Source organism: Scleropages formosus, chromosome 16, assembly GCF_900964775.1.
Source record: "Scleropages formosus chromosome 16, fSclFor1.1, whole genome shotgun sequence".
Taxonomy (NCBI): domain Eukaryota; kingdom Metazoa; phylum Chordata; class Actinopteri; order Osteoglossiformes; family Osteoglossidae; genus Scleropages; species Scleropages formosus.
In genome coordinates, this window is record NC_041821.1 from 10,734,723 (window position 1) to 10,761,760 (window position 27,038).

At 45.1% G+C, this 27,038-nt stretch overlaps 1 protein-coding gene across 2 annotated transcripts in view; it reads left to right on the forward strand.

The window, feature by feature from the left end:
- LOC108925745 (peroxisome proliferator-activated receptor gamma coactivator 1-alpha-like) overlaps positions 1–27,038 on the forward strand; it is a 185,132-nt gene that overhangs the window by 143,168 nt on the left and 14,926 nt on the right. The window contains exons 1-4 of one of the 2 annotated variants that reach the window (XM_029258931.1): positions 8,631–8,755; positions 12,150–12,329; positions 24,868–25,062; positions 26,151–26,273. In XM_029258931.1, coding sequence (XP_029114764.1) covers positions 8,708–8,755; positions 12,150–12,329; positions 24,868–25,062; positions 26,151–26,273 — 546 coding nt within the window. In that variant the 5' untranslated portion in view covers positions 8,631–8,707. Of the gene's footprint in view, positions 1–8,630; positions 8,756–12,149; positions 12,330–24,867; positions 25,063–26,150; positions 26,274–27,038 lie in introns of those variants that run through there. The other variant, XM_029258930.1, reaches the window with a different exon arrangement.

Consider the following 27,038-nt stretch of genomic DNA (forward strand, 5'->3'; position numbering starts at 1 on the left):
TGGACGTATCTCTCCAGCTTGGACATTCTCATTTCCTCTAATAAATATTATGATCAGTCATTGTTTGCATGTGACAATTACCCACTGCTGGCATAAAGCAAAAGACAAAGAAAAATTAAAATGATTTTCATTTGTGTCGTGTATCAGAAATGGATCTGCAGTCCTTATCTCCCTGAAGACAAATTACAAAAGCTGAGGGAAAATCTCTGCTAAATTGGTAAGTAAAATGAATCCATTCAGTGGCACTCAGAATTCTGGGATACTTACAGAGTTGGCAGTTGGGGGGGTCGCAATCTGAGACGGAACGAACAGGATCAGGACGGCTCTTTGCCATCCAGCAAGTATGCCTGAAATCAGACCAGAAATCCAGGCAACAGCATTAATCTTGCATAAACATGTTTTTAGTGACGATGTGAATTGCAGATAAGTACTGTACTCACAGAAAGCACTGTTAAAGGGGTACAAAAAAAAAAAAAGTGTACGTGGCAAGATATACCTGTCACACTGAACCGTTTGTCGAAAAATCTGGATCCAAAGGATCGCGCAGATATTACTGGAGATAAACCAAAAATCTGTCTTCTCCGAATGTAACATTCTTCGAGAAGAATGGCACGCCGGTTTTATGTCAAGAAAGGATATTTCTGCACTTTCACAACTAACATCAGAAGGTGGAGCTGCGTCAAGACACGCTGCAATCGCGTGGGAAACGTGACGCGAAAGCCGCCGGAAGCGGCGCGCAAAACGTCCGGAATTCCCGCGTTATCGATGCGGTCGAACGTGGTCCCAGTGTTCGGTGAACGAAAACGTAATGCAGCCATCGTCTCGCGACGCCGGACGTGCTGAGAGGCGGCCGCTGCTGCGGGTCATCCCGGGTTTTCGATAAATATCAAAGTGACATGAAGGGAGGAGAACAATTGTAAAGACAGCGCGGTAACAACAGGAACAGGAGGCTCTGAGCAGGTAGCTCGAAGGCCCGATGACCCGATGTGTCCCTATGTCACCCGGCACCCTCAGAATCAAAAAAAGGGAGAAAACCTGAGTGTGGGAAAGAGAGTCTATCAGTACGGCTAAGCCGCCCCATGTTCATAACTTCCGCTGTACTGGAAACAGAGCCCCGCCCATAAAACCGGTGTCCCGACAACGTGACGCATTTCCCTCCGAGCACAAACCCCTAAAAGGAGACAATCTACGAATTAGCGCACATCCATTGTGCTGTCAACCGGAGCACCTGCCTTCACTGCTCCTCCACTGCTCCGCCTCCCTATTGTTCTAATGTGTGACAAGTCCCAGTACATCATAGGTTCGGTGAAGGAGCTGTGCTGCTCGCATATCGGCAGCAAGTATAAGTCTTTGGAAATTTATGGCGCGCTGGATAACCTCCAGGGAGCGGTACTGTACTGAAATGGCGTTCTGAAATTGCTTCGCTAATAGAACGCTGATTATCATCATTGCATTAACAATAATAAATTGAATAGCTGATCGCTTGCAGTATATAAAGTATTCCTGTTTTCTTTCGCTCTCACTTCTAGCTGCCAATGAGAATAGGTTGTTACACATTAATTTTGCCGGGAAAGATCTACCAGCGTGCGGGTGTACCACAACCTGTTCCCAACTACCGGATGCAGGCTCGTGTGTATGGTAAAAGCAAATCCCTCCCGCGTACGCCCCGGAAGACCAGTCCGAGCTCGGTGTGTCCCCACGCACGGCTGGTGCGCGTATCAGGTGCGACAGAAGTTTAGTAGTAAAGAATGACTAACGCATAGAGCCTTTGACAGACCGACCAACAGGTAAGAGGAAGTCAGTCATTTTCTCCCACCCCAGCGAAACGATACGTGTAACACGTCAATAACAGCCTTAGTTGTAAAATAGCCATTCTGATCAGTACATTACATTCAAGATTGACATAATGTGGAAGTCGTTCCCCAGTTATTCTTTGCTGGCGCTCATCGTATGGAAGGCACCTCTCGCAGCCAGAGCGGGGCGTCTCCTCTTACTGCACAGATTGCTGTTCTCGTGGTTGTGCTGAGCAGGAGAGAAGGGCTGCTCTGTTATCTGGCGCGGACTTCCTCTGGAGACAGTTAACCATGGTAAAAGTGACACAGTGCTAGGAAACGAGACACCCAGGATAGTGTCGGGCAGTCGCCATACAGACAAGGCACTCGGCCACGGGCAACGCAGTGTTAACGGAGCTGGACTTCCGGCTCTCTGAGAGGTGCTCGATGTACGTGTCGCTCTTTGGAATTCCTTTACTTAATATCCCTGTAAATAAATGAGTACTTGTAAAGCCGTTTCACACGTAAGTTGCGTTTTGACTCTTAAGCAAATAAAATTTGCACAGTTGTTAGCCCCTTGGATTAGTAACTCTACCTTTTTAAATCAATAGGACAATGAGCAGCAATTGCACGTTGCCACACACTTGGAATACAATATGGGCTTTTGGTTTCTGCTTCCCATAGCGGCCAAGCGGCCTGGCTTGCGTCAACGTCCAGGGCTGTGTTGGTTTGTTGGTGGGCTACACTGTTTCAGGTTCGGTATCTGAAGATGTGCTGTAGGTTTAGCAAACGAGTCTGCGGGTGACATGGTGGCGCAGCGAGCGGCACTGCTGTCGCACACCAGCTGGGTGGTGCGAGAGGGCGTGGGTTCGATCCCCGCTCAGTCTGTGTGGGGTTTGCATGTTCTCCCTCTGTCTGTGTGGATTTTCTCTGGGTGCTCTGGTTTCCTCACACAGTCCAAAGACATGCTGTTCACATTCACCCATAGTGTGTGAGTGACAGAGAGAGTGTGTTCCACTGATGTAGGGATGAGTGACCCATTGTAAGGAGGGTATCCAGTTGATTCACTTAGAACGACGGCTCTCCCTCCCCCTTCTTAAACACACAAAACCCAGGATGAACATATCATCTGGCTTTCTCCTGCAGCTATAATAATTTAAAAACGGTATCTAGTGCATTCATAGTGTGAAAAACCAACATTTAATTTCAGGATGTAAAATGAAAGTCCTGACGGACGGTGCCTCCTGAACACGCGCTTGAAATAGCAAAAGCCTTTAGATGTACTTGATCACGTATTTATTAAGGTAATTAAAGGAAGGGGGATGGAGCAAAAAACATGCAAACACATGGCCGGCGGGGAACCGATTTTGACAGCCCGTATAATGCAACAGGGACGAAATGGCATTAGAGCAAATGTGGCGCATCGATTTAGAGTTTGATATGCCCAAGAATAGCCTCCGTTTTATGTCACAAACATAGGTCTATTTTTGTGGCTTTTGACAACGACACTCAGTCAAGGAAGGTCATCCATTGATTGACTAAAAATGTATTTTTAAAGCACTCCTGCCAACCCCACCCCCCCGACTCACCGCTCCCCCCCTCTCTCTGGCACTGGGGCAGTTTCCCTGGCTGTGGAACACCTCTGTGAAAAATGGGACAGTGCAGGCCTGCCTCTCCCCAGGCGGCCTTCCAGGGGCCGCCCGCTCTCGCTCCCTCGCGCCCCAGCGGTATACACTTGTTTTAGGGTAATGAAAAGGAATGCTTTCTGCAAGAGGCAAAAAGAACTGATGATACTGAGGTTTTTTTTTTTTTCTTTTATGATGGCGTAAGGCTTTTCATTGTGGCAATACCTTACGCGGACTGAAGAACGAACCGGAATTTGCAATGAAGGTCTTTTTTTTTTTTTTTTGTTCTCCAGAAATAATAGGGCGGCTATCTCCAACAGCTGTTTGCACCTCGCTGCTCGGATGGAGCGAAACTGTGATTCGGGGGGGAATATTTTACCTGCGTGCGGCGCTTCGTTATTTGTTTCCGGCGCTGACTTCCAGAAGGCACACACTGTACTGCAATTGACCTAATTCTTCGCTGGCAGATACCACTGAGGCTGTATAAGTAGCGTGCTCCGGGAGACTTAGTGTCACTTTCGTTAAAAAAGCCAGCAATTAGATGCGCGCGGCTAGAGCTTTATTTATTTATTTCCCTTCAATGGCATTTATGTTTCGGGATGCTGCTCTTTTTTCGCCCCTTTTTAATTGTCCAGTCACTTAAGCAGCGTCCTCGTCTTGTGTCCCGCACGACGGCACGAGCGCCATTACAGTAAGTGCAATTTCATACGCGCTTACCGTCGTCGTGGCTGTGCCGGACCGCTGCCGGAAAAAGGGGCACTCCGAGGCCTTGGAAAATAGCGGGGCTTTATACTTTAAACAAGCCGGCTTTTGTCTGCGCTCTGCTGAGGTACTGCGCAGTTTTTAAAGTGTCCCACTCCCACCCCCGCCACCCACCACCTCCTATCACCCTTTGCCATTGTTCTCCTCCAGATCTTACTGGGAATCCTGGTGATGGTTCTGCACCCAAAACGTCAAAATCTGGGTTACGGGTTTATCAAGAGTCTCCGCAAAGGGCCCGCAGTTCGGCGACATGCTACCGTCAGGTTTCCAGCTGCGGAAGATCCTGAGAGCGGTTTTGTGAGCGCAGTGTGTACTGGCAAAACAGTGACTGAGTATACACAGACACGATATGATATAATTGGTTCTGAAAGATGCTGGCAGGAAATGCCTAGTACACATCCTCCCAAACGTCGCGCGACCGAGGTCTTTGCCACGCCCAACTTGTCACGGCGTCGGCAAAGAGTGCTCAGGCTTGGACCTCCATCCACTCTTGTATAATTCATCTCCCCCCCCCCCCCAGAAAAAAATTTGCCTGCTATTTTTTTTGGGCCAGCTTACAAACACAGCTTTTAGAGCACAGCGGAGAAGAGGCACTCAACCTGTTCCGAAGCACTCGGCTATGATTTTATTATCTGGTCGGGGAGCTCGGCGCGCGCCGTAAAGAAGCGTCCCAAGCCGCAGCCACGCAGGGCCCCCGCCGCGCTGTACGACTGAGCGTGGGACAGATGTTCTTTTCAATTTCCAGGCTCCGTGTGCGCAGACCTAACCGTGTGACATAATTGGTAACGATCATATCACACGGCCCCTGACAATGGGCATATCCTCAACTGAGAACTCGTGCGTTGACGTAAATGGTTCCATGCTTGCGTACGGGACGTTCGTTTTGGGTGGTCGGGGATCCGACATAAGAGGGCCTCTGTCTCCGTAGATGTGTCGTTCCCACACCGTATATTTATTTTCATTCAGCTCTTGAAATAAGGTTTGCATTCTCCGTGTCGTTACTGCAATTTTCATTGTCTGGCAGTTGACAGGATAGCATTGTCCAATAATGCCACACAATTTCGAAAAGGCACTCACTCTGTTTGTCCACTGAAATTACTCTCCGTTGGTGGACTTCTAGTTATTATGCTAATTATTATGTTGAAGCAATAACATTATCCTGATGAGTTCTTTAAACAGAATATGCCATTTTTTTTGTAAATGGTTTTGCATTAACTTGATGTTGATATAACAAAATGGAGGGCCTACCTTTCCATGTCTTGCAGGCTCCATGTTTAGTCACGGAATGAAGGAAGGACCGTTACTTCCATTACAATGGATGGCAAGCAAATGAAAGTCTATTTAAACCAATAAAACCAAAAAAAATTAAACAAAAGAAATTGCTTTAATGTGCTTTTAGCTGCTATGTTTGATGTGATTTCCAGCAAAATTTAATTTCTACTCAAGGTGCTTTTGACAGCGAGCCGATGGGTTTATCTCAGACGTTGTGATTTTATTTTATTTTATTTTGTTTTATTTTATTTTATCAAGCAGTAATACTAAAGTCTGTAATAATTTTCCCTGTCTAGTTTGTGTCGGGTCCAAGCGGGGATATCTATACACATTCTGAAATCCAGGCCTGCAGTGAATGGGATGATGTGTGTGGGAAACAATTGTTAAGCTTGCAGTGATTCAACCTAACATATAATTAAGGAAATTATCAACAAGTTCGTGTATACTGTAAATGCTCCCTCAACTCTCTAGGCAGACCACCGGTGTTCTGACTCATACACATTTTTTGTGGATGTGAAAGCAGCTATGGAATATTGATGTGAGTTCTTACAAATCTGATTTCAATATAGTGTATTGCCCTGCATTTTTGTGTGTGTGTGAGAGAGAGAGAGAGAGAGAGCAAGATTGTCCACAGATGGATTGCAGCCCCATTCAGGGTGTACACTGTCTCATGCCCTATGCTTCCAGATAGGATCTGGACCACCATGACCTCTGAATTGGACAAGAAGCTATTGATACGGGATGGATCGATAGATGTATGCTTTTCACATTTGCTTGGTTTGAAAAGGCCAAATGTCCTACCAAAGTCCACACTCAATGGCACTTCACTGCTATACCTCATGGGGTGAAAATCTAGTCTGCCTTCCTTGTTACAACGGAAAACTTCCTTTATAGCTTCATATGATCTTCCTTCTCTGTCATTACATGTAACTTTATCCTCCATTCCATGTATCTCCATCTACAGTTTATCCTATCTCTGCATAAGAGTTGGTTAAATATACCTCGGCAGTTAGGCCTTCATAATGTTCCGTACAGTTAAAAATGAACAAGTAAGATCATACCACTTAATCCGGATTTACACATGTGAACGGTGCTAAGGAACCTCCAAAAAAGCGATGGAATAAACTTGACAGTCGTAATCGGTCAACAATCCGCTGCACATGGTAGATAGCATGTGTTCCAGATAAGGCATTAACTGGATTGCTCCACATTCTCTGAACCGAGTAACACCCTCATTGATACCAAAGGAGCTACTGCACTTCTTGTTAAGGTAATAATTAGCCAGTCCACCAACAAACAGTATTTTATACGGAGTAGATAATGACCACATGATGATGAGGTGGCAGCTGACCCCCATTGTGTTTTGGGTGTCCACACAGACCTCTGGGTGCTCTTTGATATCACTATGTTTAGTACACGGAACGTGTTGACACTGTCCACTTCTTCACCTGCTGTAAGATATTGGCCCTTATGGAACACAAGGCATTAGACAGACAAATAAAAGTTATTAGATTCCTCTGTTGCCCTACATACACATCCTGTTTATAGTTTACCAGACAATAATACTTTACATTCATGGAAAAAAAAAAAAAAAAACAAAGCACAAAAGAGAATTATTAATACGGAAGAATACCCAACAGATTTACTGAGAATGGAGAATCTAACTTGCTTGCCAACTTCTTTATGGTGCCAACAAAGATGCCAACTGGCTGAGAGGAACAGAGGGACCGCTAGAACAATAAGGACGAGTATTACCTGCCTTTTTTGTCTTAATGTGAGCAGTGCTGTCCAGCGTCCTAGTCAAAATTTAACACTTCCTTAAACATGTTTTGCCATGCTGTGTGCTCCGCTTCCAAATAAGGAGGACAGGAGACCCACAGTGTCCCACACATCCGGACAATCCCATGAATATAAACCCTAAATGAGCGTTAAAAGTTCATGAACACACTGCCATGTAACATGTTCGCTGCTGCACCTCAGGCATACCTAATGTGGCTTACACTGTAACGTTTCATTCCGCTGTTTTGTTCTTGTTGTCGTGTTGTAAGAGAACCTGATATTATTTTTAACCTTTATTTGCTTGACACCTTTTTTTCCAAAGCAACAAGCTGCGTGAAATAACTTCACAGTGATTCACCCATCTATATAGCACTGTTCTTACTGGAGTAATTCAGGGTAAGTGCCTTGCTCAGGGGCACTACAACAGGAGTGGGACTGGAACCACAAACCCTCACATTGTCGAGCAACAGCCCTTAACACTACGCCACCTGTGCCACGACATCGAAGTATTCTATTAATACAGTGTTAGAATATCACTGACAATTGCTGTTTAATATCACAGATCTGTATCATGCTGCACTGCAAATACCAGATTAGATTAGGAAACACGAATAAAAGGAGGGATTCTTCTGAGGCACGTGCATATCCATACACTGAGATTTTGCTGTGGCAATATAATGCATATCCGTACTGAACGGTATATTTATACAGACATACTATTTATAGTATGTATATCATAGTAAGGTCATATATAATATGTATGACCCTACTATGCTATACAGTGTTAGTACATACATACTTGTACAGTCAAATATATATATATATATATAATATATATGACTGTACTATGCTATACATCCTATACATAGACTCTGCTATAGTTTCCCCAATCAATGGTGTTCAGTCAGTGTGTGGACAAACACGGTGCCGGTATCGGTATCATCCTCGGTTCTGGAGCTCCGATCCAACCCAGTGCGCGTCGCTGTTTTTCCGCGCCGGGAACGCTTCTCTCTCGCGGCGCAGCTTGGTGTGTGCGTGTGTGTGTGTGTGTGTGTGTCGCACTCAGCCTTCAGAAACACTTCGATCCCCCCCACCACACACGCACAGAGCCCACCCCACCGGCGGAGCGTGCCATTTAGGAGTGGAAAATATTTACCACGCGTGTCTGCCGGACCCCACCCGGCCGTCGGATCCGCGAGGAGGGGAGTCACACCCCCCACCCCCACCCACCCGTGCCTACTTTTAATAGCTTTGTCATGTGATGGCAGGCAGTTGTAAGACAGGTGCCTTCGGTTCATTCTCAGTCAGGGGGGCAGTTCCCTGAGTGAGCGCGCCTGGACAGCGTCTGGATTCCCGCTTCCGCGTCTTTTGCTTCTTCTTCTTCTTCTTCTTCTGCTCTTCTTCTTCACCATCACCATCAATTTTATCATCATCATCATTACTACTACTACTGCTACTACTGCTACTACAAGAAGATATCCGTCGCCGAGTGCCTGGATGGCGTGGGACAGGTGCAACCAGGACTCTGTGTGGAGAGAACTAGAGGTGAGCGGCATGAACGAACTGCTGGTCAAACTGTGGTTCGTGGGAAGAGCGGTTCGGGACCGCAGGCAACGTCGCAGATCGGGCTGTGAGACGCGCGGTTTGCCGTCTTTCCAATGACAGCCCTGCGCGCAGTCAGTCAGTGCATCGCCGGGGAAATACGTCGTAGGAATTATAGCAGTCAGTGGGGGACTTGCTTATTTTTCACTGTCTTTTTTTTTTTTTTACCCCGTTTTTGCAGGAGCTCCTCTAGTTTGTGCGTGCGGTCGCAGCGCAGGAGCCCGCTTCCCCACCGTGTGATGCCGCGGAGGTTCGGAAACTATGTCCACATGCTGCGAGGCTGACGTGAAATGTATCCCATCTCCGCGTCTTTGCAGCCAAAGTGGCCTAATGCCAGAATTATTTATAAGTCAGGTACAGTACAACTTTTACCTCGACTCACGCCAACGAGGTTTCGGTCCAGCGCTGGCGGAACCGTTAAGCAGAGTTAATATCAGTAAAAATCCCCCCCCCCCCCCTCGTCCAAATGATGCCATGGGTCGTGCGTGCTGCGCTGGAACTGTGATGTTGCTGGGCGATACTAGTAGTAGTTGAGAAAAGCGCATCTGGGTCTCTTTACGCGTTTCATCGTACCGGTCTTGTAGGGAAATAGTACAAGTTGGGATGACGCAGCTGGTGCTTTAACTGTCGTCTTATATTATCATGGGATTGTTAATGCATGGCGCGCGCGGCTACCGGCAAAAGGAGGTTTCAGTTCCATCCGTCGGCGCGCGATGCGTGTCGCCAGGCGCGCACGACGAGAACCAGTGCAAAACGAGCACGCGGGATACGGCGCGGGTGCTGGAATGGCGTTACTTTCTGCACAAAACGAACGACGCGAGTCCTCCGGCGCCGTGCGGGGTGATGGACGACGTGGGGGGTCCGTGCGGCATCGCGCCGTCGACGCGTAAAGCAAGGGCGCGTACGGGGAGGACTCGCGCGCCGCTCGCGCTGTTGTTGAGGCGTTTCTGCGCGCTTCGCAGAGGTGTCCCCGCTGCCGCCTCGCATCCTCCCCGTGTCCTTCGCGCTCCAGGTGTGAGATCTGATCTGCTTTGAGGGCGTGAGGGCTTTGCGTAGAGATCGCAGCACGAGCGGCCCCGAGGACGGCGTTCCGGCGCACCGTCGCGCTTCGCTGAATCCCTAGAATCCAGTGTTTGCGGCTTGGAAAAACTCGGGGGGGGAAAAAAAAAAAAAAAAGAAAAAACCTGATGTGTTTTGCACGGTCGTCGGCTCCTGCCTTTTTCAGTGCTCCTCACTCTGGGGCTCCGTCTGTCCACAGGCTCTGCGTGGAATGACTCGTCTCCCTAAGCGTTTATAAAAAGTGACTGCTTTCCACGCATCCTGTCTGCTGTGGTCTACTGTGATCATCTGCTGCGATCTACTGTGATCATCTGCTGTGTTCTACAGTGATCATCTGCTGTGATCTACTATGATCCAGTGTGGTCTACTCTGGTCTTCTGTCATCTGCTGTGATTTACTGCGATCCGCTGTCGTCTGTCTTGATCTACTGAGGTTTACTGTGGTCTGCTGTGCGCTAATGTGGTCTGTGAAGTCTGCTGTGGTGTTGTCCAGATGCCCGGAAAGAACGTATTCTGTTTACTAAACCCTTCTACAATCAGTGAAATCCCCCCCCCCCCCCCTCACCTCACACACACACACACACACACACACACACACACACACACACACACACACCATGATCATCTCCGCACAACTGTGGTTTTCTGTGATTCATTTGCTTCCTGTATAAATCAGAGGAGCGCTGCCATTTACTCTGCTCTGATCCACTCGAAGGTGTGAGCTGATATGGAATTTAAAGATGGCATTATTTATTTAGTCTACCTGGAATGTGCCACTGGTGAATCCAGCTCTGACTATAACCAGGTGTTGAGAAAGTCTTCTTCTGCAGTCTCTGTGATAATACAAAGGAACAAATCCAAAAGCAGATTTTCCAAGGAACCTGCACCAGACAACTTTTTCTTGTTTTGCATTGTGTACTGTAAACTGGATTATTGTTTTCGAACAGCCACACAGTTCCGGTGAATAATGTAACCTGGTTGAAGTCTCAATTATGCCACCTGTTTGTTGCATGAAACATTTTTCTGAGATCCCTGATCACCATCAGGTAGAACAAACCGCTTGCTAGGGAACGAAGAGGGCTCGCACGGATGCTCCACCAGCTCGGTATTTTTGGCCGTATCGCCGTTGTTCATTTCAGCTGCATCACGTGCAAGGAGATTTCACTTCCTCTCTAGGACCCTGTACGTGGCAGTCAGTCCAGCGTGTCTGGTTACGTCTTTGTGCAGAGCAGCTGGCCCAGAGCCCGAAAGTGTGGCATCCAGAGTGATTTATCACGTGTTGTTCTAAGCTGTTAATAAAGCTCAGTTAGCATGTGTGCTGTTCTGTGACTCGAAATGTTCAGTGCAAATTTGCCACACCATAATGCTGCACAGAGAAGAGGGAAATGTGACATAATCAAATTTGCCTTCTAAATCACAAAGGCTGCGTTGAACGACTTGTAATAAATGATGAGGACTGCAATGGTAGGTGTGACTGAGTAACCTTGCCACCAGCATAGCTGTTGCAGCAATTAGCATTTAGGAACATTCCGCCAGACACATTACTGATGGTTTAAAAAGAAAAAATAAAAAATAAAAATTCAGCAACTTGTTATTCATTGAAATTTGGACTGTTGACTTTGTGTCATAAATTACATAAACTTAGATAACAATTTAGAAATATGTGGATTCTTCAATCACGGTTGGGTGAACCTGGTGATTTGTATCTTGATTGCCGTGAAGCAGCTGTCAGTTAGATGGGCATCATGGCAGTCAGTGAATAATGAAATGTCAACAGGGCTTTACCGAAGATGAGTCTGAAGCAATACTAAACAGCAGACCCACATCCCAGTGGGAGAATGAGCGTGGGCAAGGAGCTTCAGCTCTGGTTTGGTCGGTTCGTTGCCTGGGGTGTGCTGTCAAAGCAAAGGGTCAGCTGCTTTTGGCGTTAACCGTCAGTGTGGCCTAGTACAGGTCCCTCCCTACCTCGATGGGATCATAATGTAAATACAGACACAGATGGTTTTGGGAGTTGGCCTGTGGAGTACAGTAGGTCCACACTGCTGATGCATTCACAGCTATGGAGTAAATATCAAAGAAAAGAAAAGAGCAACACACAATTAGGTCTTTTTCAGCCTGGAAGAAAACAGGAGGGAAAAAGGAATAAATATAGTGGGCGGATAAACAAGCTTGCAGTGGCTGCCTTGGGCTCTCCTGGTGAGCTTTGTTAACATCACACCGGAGACGCGACTGGAAATGGTCCTGGTTCAGCATCCTTCCTCTCCGCTTTGCTCCTGCAGTGTGCTGCCTTGGTTGGGGAAGACCAGCCCCTCTGTCCGGACCTGCCGGAACTGGACCTCTCGGAGTTGGATGTCAGCGACCTGGATGCGGATGATTTCCTGGGTGGACTCAAGTGGTACAGCGACCAGTCAGAAATAATTTCCAATCAGTACGCCAATGAATCGACGAACTTGTTTGAGGTAAGAGCCCTTCTAAACTGTTTGCATGACTCTTGAAAAAGATAAAATTTACGATACTCTTCCTGCTCTAGATTTTCGAGACTTAGAACACTTGTTGCTCTGGTGGCGAGGTCATAAAACGGTCAAAATGAAGCATAATTCAGGATTCAGTTTTATTCTGCCGGAGGCAAGCGAAAGGAGCACCGGAGATCCATATATAATCGTAATGCAACTTTGACTGGTGTCCAAGTAGCTGATAATAAGTGTCGTAAAACGTTTTTATTGGCTAAGTTTACAAACTACACTTTTGATCTGTTGAAGTTCAAAGTGTTATTGGAGGAGGTACAGAGGAATATACCACCCTTTGACCTAAACATCTCTGCTCTGACAGCGGCGTAAGAATCCCAGTCACATATTTGAATCCAGCATTTATCAGTACCTGTGAACATGGGAGTAGCGTGTTATTAAGTGATCCTATCCTTGGTTATAGGTCATGTTGTGAAACACTTTCAAAGGTGCGGGGTAAAACTTGAAACTCCTCCTTCCTCTGCGATTTGCCACATTTCAGAAGCAAAGTCCATAAAAGCAACAAATCAGCAATGAAGATACTTGTTCATTTTACTCGAATGGCTTTGCAGCCATTTAAAAGTATAAATTTAAATAAATTTCCCTTGCTGTCCTTGCGCTATGAAACACGTAAATGTCTGAACGCTGTTATTAATACACATTTCTAATTTGCTTTGACCTCTGAACTGAGCATTGTTGTAAAATGTGCCCAGAGGTAATTAGTTTATAGACCGCCTGTAATTTGTTTGCCGTTTAGCAGCAATTTTCTATATGTGGGGGCAGGATAGCTGGGAGAAGGCCGAGACTCGGATTTCTGGGAGCACACGTGCCTATCTGTTGCGTGAACGTGATATGGGCAGCATTTGAAAATCGGGAGAAGGCGCGAGACAAATATCGACGTCTGCGTTTCTGTCTGAAAGACAATTGCCTGGCAGAGCTGAATCTGGTAGCTGGCACATGTTGGCACAGTGCATTGTAAATGAAACGCAGAGCAGCACTGCTCTTTTCATGCTTCCCTATTATAAAACTGCCGCCACTTAGTTGCGTATTTTTTTCCCGTGAATCAAAAAATGGGTAAGATCAGAGCGTTAAATTATTCTTTGCTCTGATACTATGTAGATACCCTACCTGTTGAATGAAGAGGTGAAACACATACAGTACCAGTCAAATGTTTGAGTACATTTGGTGAAAATTAGTTTTTCTTTTCATAACTGACAGTTTACATTGTGTTAGTTTTCTTTGCTTGAGTGTTTCATTGCACGTGAATTTTAATTTCATTTAAAATTGACTATACATATACTACTGGTATACTGGTAAAGTATGCTGGTGTATTTTTGTATGCAGCTAGTATACAGTTGTACAGTTTAATGACTGCACATACAATCATAAAGAACCCGGGTTGCAAGCAGGCGTACTCACTCTTTTGGTTGGAACTGTGATATTATGTAGAGTCTTGTATATGTCTGTTAAAATGAGAATGCAAATAAATGTCTACCGTTGTTCTTTCTGGCTCCAGTATTTGCCCTGCATTAGTAACATGCAATGCTGAATGACAGACAGGACTTGAGTAATAAGTGACCTGCTCCTGGGCAAAGAAAAGAGGCACTTTTCCTCTCCCAAGCTACAGTGTATGCAGTGTTTTCCCAAGGCATCTTGTGACTGCAGTTAATGGGTGTCCAGGGAGGTTGGAGTTCTGGACCAAACTTCGGACAGCCATCTCCCTCACTTTACATCACATGGATTTCTTTATGAAAACAACAAAAATTGCTAAGTGGTGCATGGAAAAGCCCAGGATTCACCAACTGGTTTGCTTGGGTGCTGCACTGATGTTAATCGGCCTGTTGGATAAACTAGGGTGCAGCGGCGGAAAATATGTAGAGAACTTCTTGGAGACCTTGCGGGGAGAGTGTAGTGATAATGCTGTCACTGTCCATTGACATTTATTCATTCAGTTAACAGTTTGTCCAAAGCAGCCTACAGTGTTAAGCTACTTATAGTCATTTACCCATTTGCACAACTTTTATTGGAACAACTCTTGGGGAGTACCTGGATGAAGAGTAAAACAGCAAGAGGTGGGATTCTGAACTGAGTCCAAAGGCAGTGGCACTAACCAGTATGCTACCTGCTGCCCCACCCTTTCAAAGGACTCAGATTTGAATCCTGCTGTACTGTCCCTGAGTAAGGTGCAGGGCCCCCAAGAGCTTATATGAGGTGGAGCTATTGCTCATTGTTCAGGGAAAAATGGTAAAAAAAAAAAAATGAAATGCAAGAGATGACATGTAAAAATGTTTTTATTCATAAAATGCCTGGCAGTATGATTTTATTCAGCTTTAGCTTCTGGCATGCTGGTTTGACTAGTTTATATATTATACTTAAATGCACCCTTGGCTAAGGTGAGGCCCCCTATGAAGTGAGGCTGAGGACAAATGGCCCTGCTGCCACCCCTCCCCTTCTCATAGAGCCTGAGTACTCACCCTTTTTTTAGAAAACCGTGATTTATAAAAACAATCAGCACGATAATACAAGAACTATAGTAACCTTTACCGCTTTTCACATTTGGAACATGACGATATTCTCTCTGTAAAATGCTGCTGTTGACTGCAGTACCCCCAGTTCATAAAGACTTAGTAAAAAGTCAATGTTTTATAATAAATAAAGACCCAGGTTCAAATCCTATTCCTGCCTGCTGTAGTACACTGTATCAGTATACTTACCCTGAAATGATACAGTAAAAATTACCCAGCTGTATAAATGGGTAAATCCTAACATTGTAAATCACTTTGGGGACAAGTGTCGGCTAAATAAACAAATCAAACAGATAAGATTGGGGCTTTCCCTGTGGTTGCCTTGGGGGTTGGTGGGGGGGGGTGGCATGTTGCTCTGGTCACTGATTGGTCAGCTGCATCACCTGTCTTTGGCCGGAGGCGGTGGGCTCAGCTGGTAATGCATCGTCATGGCGAGGCATCCTGTTTTGGTTTTGTGGTGGCAACTAGATGCGGTGCGTGTCAACTGTCTGAGTGTCCCCAGGTGTGGACGAGAAGTGGCATTAAAAAAGAGTGGGTTCTCGCATGTGGAGCAGCAGTCAAGAGAGGGCCAGGCAGAACCAATGAAGTGGGTGATCTATCAAAAAGCACAGCTTGGCCCGGGAGCTGCAGGCACCCGCTCTGTTATCACTGACAGAGCAGCGATAAAGGCTTTGCGCCGTAAATGTTTTAGAGGGCTGTTGCGAGGCTGGACGTGAGCCATATCCTCCAGAACACCATAGAAGACAGCAGACCTTGAATGGTCGCCGTGCACCTGATTGGCTCCCCAAGCTGCAGGGGCAGCTCATTGGCGGGTGGGCCGTGCAGATGCACGGACCGCTATGGGTTTGGTTCCATCGCTGGTGTTTCGGACAGAGACGGCTGTTAGGGATGGGGGAATTCAGTGCACTGCTTTGGCATGATGGCCTCTTGCAGCCGGAAAAGCCAGATTTGAATCTCACCTCATGCTGTAGTACCCTTGATCAAGGTACGGTAGTTATCCTCAACAGATACTGTAAAAATTACCCAGCTGTATAAATGGGTAAATCAGTGTAAGTAATTTAGCATACTGTCACAGTCACACCAGCTGTGGATGCTGATGATGCCCGGTGCTCTGTCTGTTCTGCAAGAACATGTTTACCACAGCATAGCAGCACAGCATTTTTACACGTTTGACCGAATTAACATATTGTGGTGCTGCACAGCTGAAGGCTGTAGAAACATTCCTGTTTGCTAAGGCACATTTTTGGTACATATTTACACACATTGAGTTCAGCTGAATAAATTAAATAACCCCGACAGAGTGCAAAGCTCATTTATCATTCACCGTTTATATATACATACATACATGTATATATACACGTGTATGTGTGTGTGTGTGTGTGTGTGTGTGTGTGGGGCGCTGCAGGTTCGGCCGGTGCCCGCTGTGGTTCTAGCCCTGCTCGGGGTGCCTTGCGATGGACTGGCGTCCCGTCCAATACTGTATACATCCTTCAAGGATGCAAAATGTAAGGCCTACGCAGAGGTTAACGCCTTCAGTCGAGTATCGCTGTTCTCCCTCACCCTTGGCTGCAAGGTTGGAATTAATAACAGATGACGGGTGCAACTGGTCACTCTCACGGGACCTCATGCATTGACAATCTAGAACTGGAGCTTGAACGGGTGTCTGTTGACCAGATTGCCATGAGAAACACCCCTGCTACATTGGATGAGCCTGCAGGTGCTCAACAGGGATGTGTTTGGCTAGACAAAGTAGTGGCGGTGCTCCTTGTAGCCATCGGGCGATGATGGAGGCAGCCGAAGATTTGGGAACATGACGGCAATAGGTGGCGAAGTGGTTCCAGCTGTCGCTTTGCAATTGGAAAGATTTGGGTCGAACCCCTGGTCCTGCTCTAGTACACCTTATCAAGATACTTATAGATGAATTGCTCCAGTAACAATTACCATGTGCAGCAAAAGGGTAAATCAGAATCTGTGCTTCTCAACCTAAAAGTATAAGCCACATTCCCAAAAAGCACCAGCTTAAATGAATACATAATAATGGAGATGTTAGGGTCAGAGGTTGCTGCAGCGGACTGATCTTCGTCTACCTCCTGAGCTTGCTGTGGACACCAGCTCATCCTGCAGCCCTCCCCTTCATGAGGAGCATAGCAGTGCGGTACTTCTGTGTGCTCAATAGCTAGGCGCAATACGTACGCCGCGTCCATTTGGACTATTCTTAGCAGCGGGGTAATCTGCTTTAAGGGCCATGCAGGACAGCTCTTCTTAAACGTGGCCCAAAAAGCTTAGCTTCTGATCACTTGCTTCCTGCTACAAAACCGAACTGGCCGTGGCGTCCCTGCTTTGTCCTCCTCTGAGCGGGGGGATCGGAGCCCATTTGTTCCCATATGTGCCTGGCTTGACTACAAAGCGCCTGTCCAGTGACAATATTTGAACTGGTATCCACTGTATTTAGTATGATCCTCACCCCTCCCCCTTTTTGTCGTTACTATTCATATTTACTGGACCCCCATGGGGGGGGGGGGGGGAGAAAACAGGAGATATTTTTCCCTTTCTACTGTTGAACATGCTGCCATGGTGCTCCACTCCCAAGCATTATTACAGCTTTGTTTTACTGCTTTTTGCTTTGTGTGGCTGCCTACATATTTATTTCTTTCACGTACTATGACAGGTGTGATAGGCGCACACGTATAAGTAATCTTTTACGCAAATCTTTAGCCGTGTTTTCGTTTGGACTCTTGGCGCTGAACTTTGAATTTGGACTCTTGGCGCTGAGCTTTGTATTCAATTTTCGAAAATCTGAAAATGTCATTCTAATTACGTTAGTGAAGGGAGTCAGTAGTATTATTGTCAATGATCGTTTTAAATCTATATTTAAGGCTTTTGATTTTTTTTTTTTTAAGAAGGGAAGGTTGTTCAGAGAGGAGCTGGTAGCAGAGCTAGATCTGTGGTTCTGCAGAGCTGCACGTTGTAATTGCTCATTCACAGCGATGATTTCTAGTCCTGGAACCACAGATCCACAGATGGTTATGCCATTTAAATACGCTAATCCCATTCTCGGTGCAGTCGTCAGACCATTGAGAAATTCTGTTGCTCCTTATATAGCTGCTGCACACAGCTAAGATCCATTTTGACTGTGGTTCCACGTCCTTTGCACCACAGCTGTTATCCTTCCAGGGCAAAAAAGTGACTCAGGGCGTAGTGCTGGTGCCACATGGTTGTAGGCCTGAACCCCACCTGAACAGCTCAGTTTGTACAAAGCTTACGTGTGCCTCCCATGTTTTCTTGGATTTTATGTGGATTTTCTTCTGCACTATGAAATACGGGCAGCTGGGTATCGAACACTGTGAACGTGGTGACGAATGTATTCCACCAGCAAAAGCTGAACGTACCTTGAATTGATAAACGTATGAAAATATAACCGTATGCACAGGCTTGACTATAAAAGCCAAAGAAGAAAAGAAATATTAATTATGACAGTAAAAGGAGGTTTTAAATGTCTTGCAAAAAAATGGCAGAGTTGTCACGTCATGTTAGAACAGTGTCATGTTTTCACATTCAAACTGATGATGATGATGATGATGATGATGATAATTTTCTAAGCTCCTCAGCAAAATGCTAACGGAAGCACATCTGAGAGCCCACGTCCCAACAGAACGTCATTTAAAGGGATAAATAAACTGAAAGTCAGAACCATGATCCTTCCCTTTTAAAATGCCTTTCATGTGCATTTTGTTCTCCCCGAGAAATGCCTACAAGTGCAGATGTATTGCAGGCCGGTGCTGTGCGCCGCTACCCACGTGCCACGTTAAATCAGCCTTTTGTCTGCAGCGCTTCTCCCACATTAATAAAACTGTTAATGTGGCGGGTCGGGCTCAAAATTCACATTTTAATCTCCCGTTTTGCTGGAGGAGAATCCTATCAAAACCCCCCCTTGGCTGCCATGATGGAACCTGCAACATGGGAGGGAATTCAAAGAGCGGGATGTTTTATAACCACTTTAAAAAGCACTGGCCATCTGCCGTACAGATAACTGTAAAGCTCAAACAGAAGCTCCCGTGCGGCGGTGAGTGTAGGGTATCTCCGTTGGACCCTTTGTAGGTCAAACCTATTGACCGGGAGCAAGAGCATCTCCCTGAGGTTGACACCTTCTGCTGTCTTTTCTGAATGATCCTCAAGCTGCTGGGGTTTAGTGGTCATTGACTGGGTGGGCAGGTGGACGACGTGTGGCCCCTGGGGTCACCGGACCGCCTGCTTCTCTTTTTGCCGTATCTCTCTGGGGGGGTGCCGGAATGTTCTGCTTCATTGGCTCCCCATCGGTCCTCGTCCTGGGCGTGCTCGATTTTGCGATCGACACCTGCGAGATGCTTGCGTGACGTGCCGGGCCCCCTGTCTCTGCAGCCACAACAGCTGCAAGATGTTGGTTTGGTTTTTCTGCGTCAGATCGTTGCTGTCTGCTGGCGACTGGCTGGGATTGGAAAGCCTCATCCATCGGGTGCGGCCCACCTGCGGACGCTTTTCGCGGGCAGACTTAGACAGTCTACGCTTTGGGCTCGTTTGACGGATGAGATGTCAAGTTAAGCTGGGGTTGAGGTTAAACTGCCTGTCAAGACACTTTAGCAGAGTCTTCCTTGAGCCTGGAGAGCAGCTGTAAGATAAGCAGCACTAACCACCTTCTAAATCTGAGCTTGTTTTACTGCGAGGGCAGCTTTAAACCTTTGAGCTTCATAAATCCTTTACAGAGATTTTAATGAATTGCCTGTAATCTTTCTTTTACTTTTGTATTTTGTGTGGTCTTTTTTAAAGGTATATGTTTTTTAAGAGGAAGATATTCATTAACAAAATGAATGGCACCGTATCTCAGAGTATTTATAGTTGCGTCTGAGTGCAGATGTTTACAGATGTGTTTGCGAATATACCTGTGGACATACCTGTGCAGGACGCTGTGATGTTTTTACTGATCTCCAATAGTCATTTAATCTCATTGCCAAACTGTGAGAAAGCTCTGCTGGTGAGCAACAGGCTGTAGCTCTGGTCTTGTTCAGCTGTGGTTAAACATCAAACATCTCTATGAGTCACCTTACCGGGGACTCAAACCTAGGCCTTTACTCCACCGTGTTTCCCTGCCCTGCCAGCCCCTCCCTACGGAATCCAGAATGGCGCTGATCTTGTTGGAGATTCGTGGTTCAGTCCCTGTTGAACGTGTGCGTGAAGGAACGTCCCAGTGGGACATGAGTGTTGGGAACTGGAGTTCCAGAAAGCTGTGCGAAGAGCCGGTGTGAAAAGCACAACACTGATGCTATGTAGTAATCGTCAATAATATATGAGTGCTGACCGTAGGGTTTCCTGGGGAACGATTTGTTGACAGACAGCAGCACTGCTATGGGTTCTGTACACGGGCATGTTTTGTATCGTTCCTGCTGGAACACTGTTTGCTGGATTGTGGATCAGTTGTGACCCTTCAAAGGAAAGTTCACAGTAGAGCGTTCATGCCTCCAGCATGATTGGCAAATGTGGGGGAGATTTTTTTTTTTTGGAAATTGCCAAGTTAAAGCTGAGTGATGGTAGCTTGAAGGATCTTGACAAGTTGAAGTATGGGGTGTTGGAGATGATGGGATGTTTAAAATCTCATGCGCTTCAGTGGTCTGGGAGGTTTGTAGAATGGAGGATGGATGTGGAAGATGAGCCCCCAACTGGTTTCCTGTCAATCTGACTGTCACACGCTGGTCAGACGGGGTGGAGGTTCTCGTTCCTGTACCACGTCAGTCCGTTTGTAGCAGCTGATGTGCTTTCATAGTGCTCGACTTATTTCTCTTCCATTCTCCCTTCAGCAGACATGCAACATGCAATACTATTGGACTTTGTCAGGTTTCTCTGAAATTTGGTTTACATCAGAGCAGGCCTATCCATCAGTGACAATGACAAATTACACATCAAAGGGAAAAAAACAAAGATTAAAAAAATAAAAAAAGAAAACTATTTAAAATGAACGTGCAACGTTGGGCTGCTAACCAGTAGACAATAATAACTGAGTTCAATTGCCAAGAATAATTGAAGGTCAGAGGGTTTGGCATATTACTTTTCAAAGCATGCTGCTAATTGCTCCTGTTGTCATCCTTATAGTAACACCATGTTTTACAATCGGGAGATGACCTGATGAGTTGGAGTTCCTGTGAGTTTTGTTTTATTTGGCTTTTTTGTGTTCTCTGTCTGTTTTTATTCCATTATCAATGACTGCATGTCCAGTGCAGGCTCGTGGTGGTCTGGAGCCTGTCCCAGATGCACAAGGCACGAGGCAGGGTAAACCCTAGATGGGATGCTAAACTCCACACAGACTGAGCTGAATCCAAACCCAGGGATGAACCCATAGCCCTGGAGCTATAAGGGACCTGCACTACACGCTGTGCTTATATTACTGTGCAGGGTTGTTGCAAGACCGTACCTTCCCCACATAGGGTTATGATTCATTACTTCTTAAAGCTAAGGCTGGGCAAATAAAATAAGAATTAAAAAATTGAATTAAAATAAGAAAACACATTATTTGTTTTTCAAAGCTTGTGTGTTTGCTCCATGGAGATCAGATGTGACAACATACAGTCTTAATTAAAATACCCGTAATTAGGACTCCTGGTCGTTTTGATTATCTTTCCTACTTAAAACGTATCCCAGTTAATGTGTCAAAGTCTGGGCCTTTTCGGCTCAACAAATCTAACATAGTTACTAGGTTGTCTTGTTACCTTGCTTTTGTGTTTGAAACAGTTTAAATATTGCATCATGTTTGTACACAACAGGGATTTCACAGGTTCATGTTTTTTTATTGAGAAACCGTTTGACTTAATTTAAAAAGTATTTTTTCAGAGATGTAAATTTGTGACAGATTGAGTTTTATGAAGCTGTGACCACTTTGGGGACAATGTGTTCCATGTAGTAATGAAATGTGTTGATTTGTTACCCTGGAAGATTTTCTCCCCATTGCTAAGCGGTCTTTTTGAAACTTGGGTCTTGACTTTGTTTTCAGTTCCTGATTTGAACAGTTGTACTTGAACATGTCCTTAATTTTGCTTCAGAGGTTTGCAGCAAAAGCAAAACTTATCTACATTGTGAACAATATCTGAGGAACACAATAGCACTACATTGTTTGCTTTCATAAAAGGGTTAAAGCAAGGGCAACATCTATGCTGTCTGTCTGATAATGTGTTCACCTGATAATGAATGAATGACTGGCTGGGTGGTGCCGCCCCCCCAAACTGTGTCAGGTTGTGTTATATCTAATTGATTAATTGACTAATTGAACTATTTTTAGAAAAGGTAAAAAGTGGGGTAGAGTAATGCATTGAGCAAATGCGTTGTGCTCCAACAATTAGATTTGATTGCTAAGCTCACTCTAATTCAATGAGGTCTATTAAATGAGGCTCAGCTGGAAGAGTGAAAGGCAGGTGCAAACAATGACTTTTTCTTTATTTATTCCTCTTCAGCGCTACCAGGTAACATAGTCAATAAAAAGTTGTGTTATCTACCAGGTTTTGCTGGGTTCTTGGTGTATGGTCTGAGTGCATATTTTTTAGTGCTGAATTGAAGTTCTCTCTACTAAAGAGGCTCTTATGTGAAGGTGGACACAAAGCCTTACCTGATACCTCCTTCTTTGGAAGTGTAATCATGTGGACCTATTTGCTCTGATACAGTATGTAAGATGGCATAGTCATGTTCCTGCTGTGTATGTCTTTGGCTGTGTTACTACTCCAGCATGTTCCTGTACTGGTCAAAAGTTGGAGCATATGTGGGCAATATGTGTATGGAAGTGGATGGACTAGACAGAAGAGTGAAAACAAAGCAGCTAACAAGTGCCCAAGAAGACATGTGGGTTCCTTTCCTGAAGCTAATTAAAATTGTTTTAGCATTCTCAATCCCTGACTGATATTGTATATGCCACTTGACCACTGCATTCCTGTCTGTATACCACTGTTCTGCTGCATTGCTCCTCTAGGTCCTCAGTGGTAATGTTTGCTCTACCAAAGCTTGGAGAAGTTGATGGGAGATGGTGGTCCTCTGTCAGACTCCCGGGCAAGGCTACACATGAAATTTCAGTGCAAATGTATCTCCATTCTCCCTGGGTTTCTTTTGGAGCTGTTTGGTGTTTAATTGGGAAGGGCAGGGGGGTAAGTTGTTAACCTTCACAAAAAAAACCAAGCCACAACAGTGATTAGACTTGGATCACCGTTTAAGTGATTCTGGCCAATCAAGTGTTTTTAAGGTCTGGAGGGCTGCATAGAAGTGATTTGGAGCTTTCAATAACCACTTTAACAGCATGCTAATTTGTAGGAAATGGGCTTCCTCCTGTTCAGCTCCAGTTGGCATTTTTGTGTCCTTTGGAAGTAAGTGGCTCATCATCTTTGTATTAATAATGTTGCGTGAGCCAAGTGGAGTGTGTCTGATGAGCCCACTCCTGGTTTCTTTTTATTTCCATGCTGTCTACGACCAATCAAATGCTCCTGCCAGCTGCAACATGTCGTTGGCTCAAAACAAAGCGACCGTGTGTTTAAATATTCTGACAGATTATGGCATTATTGATTATTAAGCCTCAAAACCAAGACCCTTATCCTGGATGACTTGCAAAACATGGAAAGATAGCTTTACCTATAATGGTGTGTAATTGTGGGGAATAATGAATTCAGTGGGTACAACAGCATCCATTGAGAAGCCTGAGATTGAGGCATATCTAGTATCTGATGAGATCACTCACTCATTGAGCACTGAAGGCTACTTCTGTTTGAGAATGGTGCAAATCATGGCTGAGCTTAAGTGAGTCTTACAATTGAGTTTTAACTCTCAAGAGTGGCATTGCTGTTATACACGAGCAAAGTATCCATCCGTTATTATTAACCGCTTAGCCAGTTCATGGTTGTAGAGCTTCAGAGCCTATCCGAGAAGCATAGGATGCCAGTCCACTGCAGTGCAGTCCACAAACGCTGATTTACACACACCCATTCAAAGCAATTTAGTCACCAATACATGTTATTGGACTCTGGAAGGAAAATGGAGCACCTTGAGGAAGCTAAACTGAGCTCCACACAGACTGAGCTGGATTCCAACCTGTGTCAGAACCCCCTATCCCACCTGTCTAACACATTTCTTCAGTAAATATCAAGCCCTTACAATGTTTTAAGTATGAAATTATAAAAGATTTGGAAGCTGGTTTGGATAAATTGGCTTATTTTTCCACTTATAGGTGTTTGGTTACATACAGTATGTCATTTTAGGTAGGTATGCTATACATTGCAAACTGCTGCAACCCAAGTGAATTTCCTTCAGGGATTAATAAAGCTTCATTTATCAAAAACATTTTGGCTAAGATGTTATGGTTCAGTGTTTTTCTCTATTTAGCTTGCCTTTTTTTTCTACTAATGGATAAATGCCTTGTTCATTCCCTAAAACTGACTGTCCCTCCCCTCTTTTCAGGGATAAAACACAAGCAGCACAGTAAATCGTATTAGGGCAAATACATCTGAAAATGGTTGACTTTGTGTTGCAAGATGCCCTCCTTTAACCATCTTTACCGTTTGTAACTGCACTTATTCAGCACCAGGATTGGCGAAGAGCTTTTATTCTCTGCATCTTAAGATTTCTCTCAAGTATCTTGTCACCATGGTGATAATTCTAGCTTGTTGGTATTTGTGGAGAGAGTCCTCAACATGTACTTCATTATCTTAGATTTTTTTTTCCTTTCTTTTTCCCTTTGGGCACTTGCTGTGTGTCTGATTCATTAACGGTTTTCTTTCGGGAGGGAAGATTTTGGGTCTACGTGATGTCTGCTTGCTGCGCAACTGGCAGTCCTGACTCATGGCAGTGCGGAACAAGTAAAACCAAATCCTAAGTCGAAAGACTATATTCATTTGGAACTGGAATAAAACTTCAGTCATTGTCACTGGGGGAAAAAATATAACTTCTGTTTACTTGTTTGCATCTCATTTCAGAAAATAGATGAGGAGAGCGAGGCCACTCTGCTGGCAGTCCTTACCGAGTCCCTGGACAGCATCCCGGTGGACGAGGACGGACTGCCTTCTTTTGAGGCTCTGACGGAAGGAGACGCCGGCAGTACCAGTGAGCAGAGCTGCCGCTCTGCCCCCGACGAGTCCCCCCCAGCCTCGGAGGCAGAGGAGCCATCCCTAGTAAGAGCCAGCCCCGACCGATCAGAGATCCATACTCGCTCCGTGCTTGAGCATCCTTAGCATTAAGGAGCCAGAGCTTCAGATGCTTGAGAAAGAGTAGATTTTGGTGGACATGCAGCTGTCAGAAGCTCTGTGAAGAAACAAGTTCACTGAAAGGTGCACTGTGAAGTGTAACCGTGCTCTATACCTCACTTTAACTCCAGCAGCAACAGACACAGACAGATACGTCCACATGTGTATTATCTTAAAAATCCATATTAATGATTTTACGGAACTACCGATTCTTTTCGTCCTTTAATTGAAGATTTGAAGAGGTTCACTGCTGTTTTTCCAGGCTTTGATAGCGCTTGGCTGTGGTAGTGGTAGCACTAAGCAACCTCTGGCTCAACAGATCACTCTGGTATCTCACAGTGCCTGGGATATCCATCTGAGCATAGGTTTGAATGCAGTTCAGGGTGTGAGAAGTTTGCGTGCTCTCCTCATCTTCGCTGTCCAAAGATGTGTGGCAGAAGGCAGTGATGAACTACGTCCATGCCTTCTCTTACCATATAAATGGCGCGGGTGGTTGACTCAACAGCCTTTACCTTAAATAATGTATTGTTGCTAGTGTTCTTTGGAGCAAGATATTGATACAGAATCAAATGGGTCATATTAATCATTATGAATAAACATTTATGTACAATTATACATTATTACAATTACAAAGTTTTGCTACTTTTGTGGACCGTTTTAATTACTATTGAAAATGTGAAAACAGTCTTCAGAGAAAATGCAGAAGGAATATGTGACGATCTCTGTATCCGATGCTTAGTCTATGCTCTATGCAGCAACATGGTAAAAGGTACTTTCAACCCGTTAACATTTATACTTGTGTGCATTTTCTTTTCTCGGGTATTGACACGTTTGTGTTTTTTTGCTAGAGGAATATTCAAGCTTGTGTTGTGATGATGTCAACTTTACACTGAACTATAAGTCAAGGCTAATTTTACAGATGCCCGAGACCTGCGTAAATGAAATGCTGTGTTTAAAGAATAAGGAATCCCGATGCCCTCTGCCCAGTTTCCCTCACGTGCGCCTTGTGTCCACAGCTGAAGAAGCTCCTACTGGCCCCTGCGAACGTGCAGCTCAGCTACAGCCAGTATACAGGCGGTGATGTGCAGACCCGCGTGGCCACCAACCAACGCATCCGGCCTGGAGCTGTCGTCACCAAGGTAGCCGTATGTTACAGTAGTAGCTGTAGAAGCCATCTCTTTTTCCAGCCCTGTGTGCTCGGTGCTTGATTGTCTCCATTTCAGTCTTGGGAAATTGATAGCTGGAAAACATCTTCTCTTCCCATGGCCATCTTGCTGTAATAAAACAATCTGGTGGCTGACTTCTGCATTATACATCAATGTTGTCCCATTAAGGAAAGATCTACCCATCTCTTCGATCGCTCATCTAAAAGGACAGTGAAGCCTGCTACGTAATGAGGCTGGCTCTGATTGTCTAAATCAAGTCTTTTTATTTCAATGGAATCAATCCCCTGTAATTATAGACCTCCCCTATAATGTCTCATAATGGAAAAGCATTAGAGAATGATGCTTTCCATTAGAGAGCTGTATCTCAGTACCTTAAGGTGCTAATAAGCACGTGACATCAAGATTAAATGCTTCAGATGTGTTTTATATTGCTTTATAAATCGGATCAAGGTGCTGTTTTAACAGTTGTGACACTTTTCCCACTGGATTAAGCAGAGCAGTTTTTGAAGACCTTAGTCAATGATGCTCATAGTTTTGGCTTGAGTTTTAAGCATGTTTTCACCCGTGTAATTGCTTGGTTTTTGTGTATAAATTATAAGCGCTTTTGGTGTAGTTATGCTTCTCGTGATATGTATGAAGGTGAAATGGATATGAATGTAACATATAGTCCTTGGTGTGAATGTATTCCTTCTTGAAGCATGCAGTGTTCCACTGGGAAATTCTCAGTCTTGGCCTGCC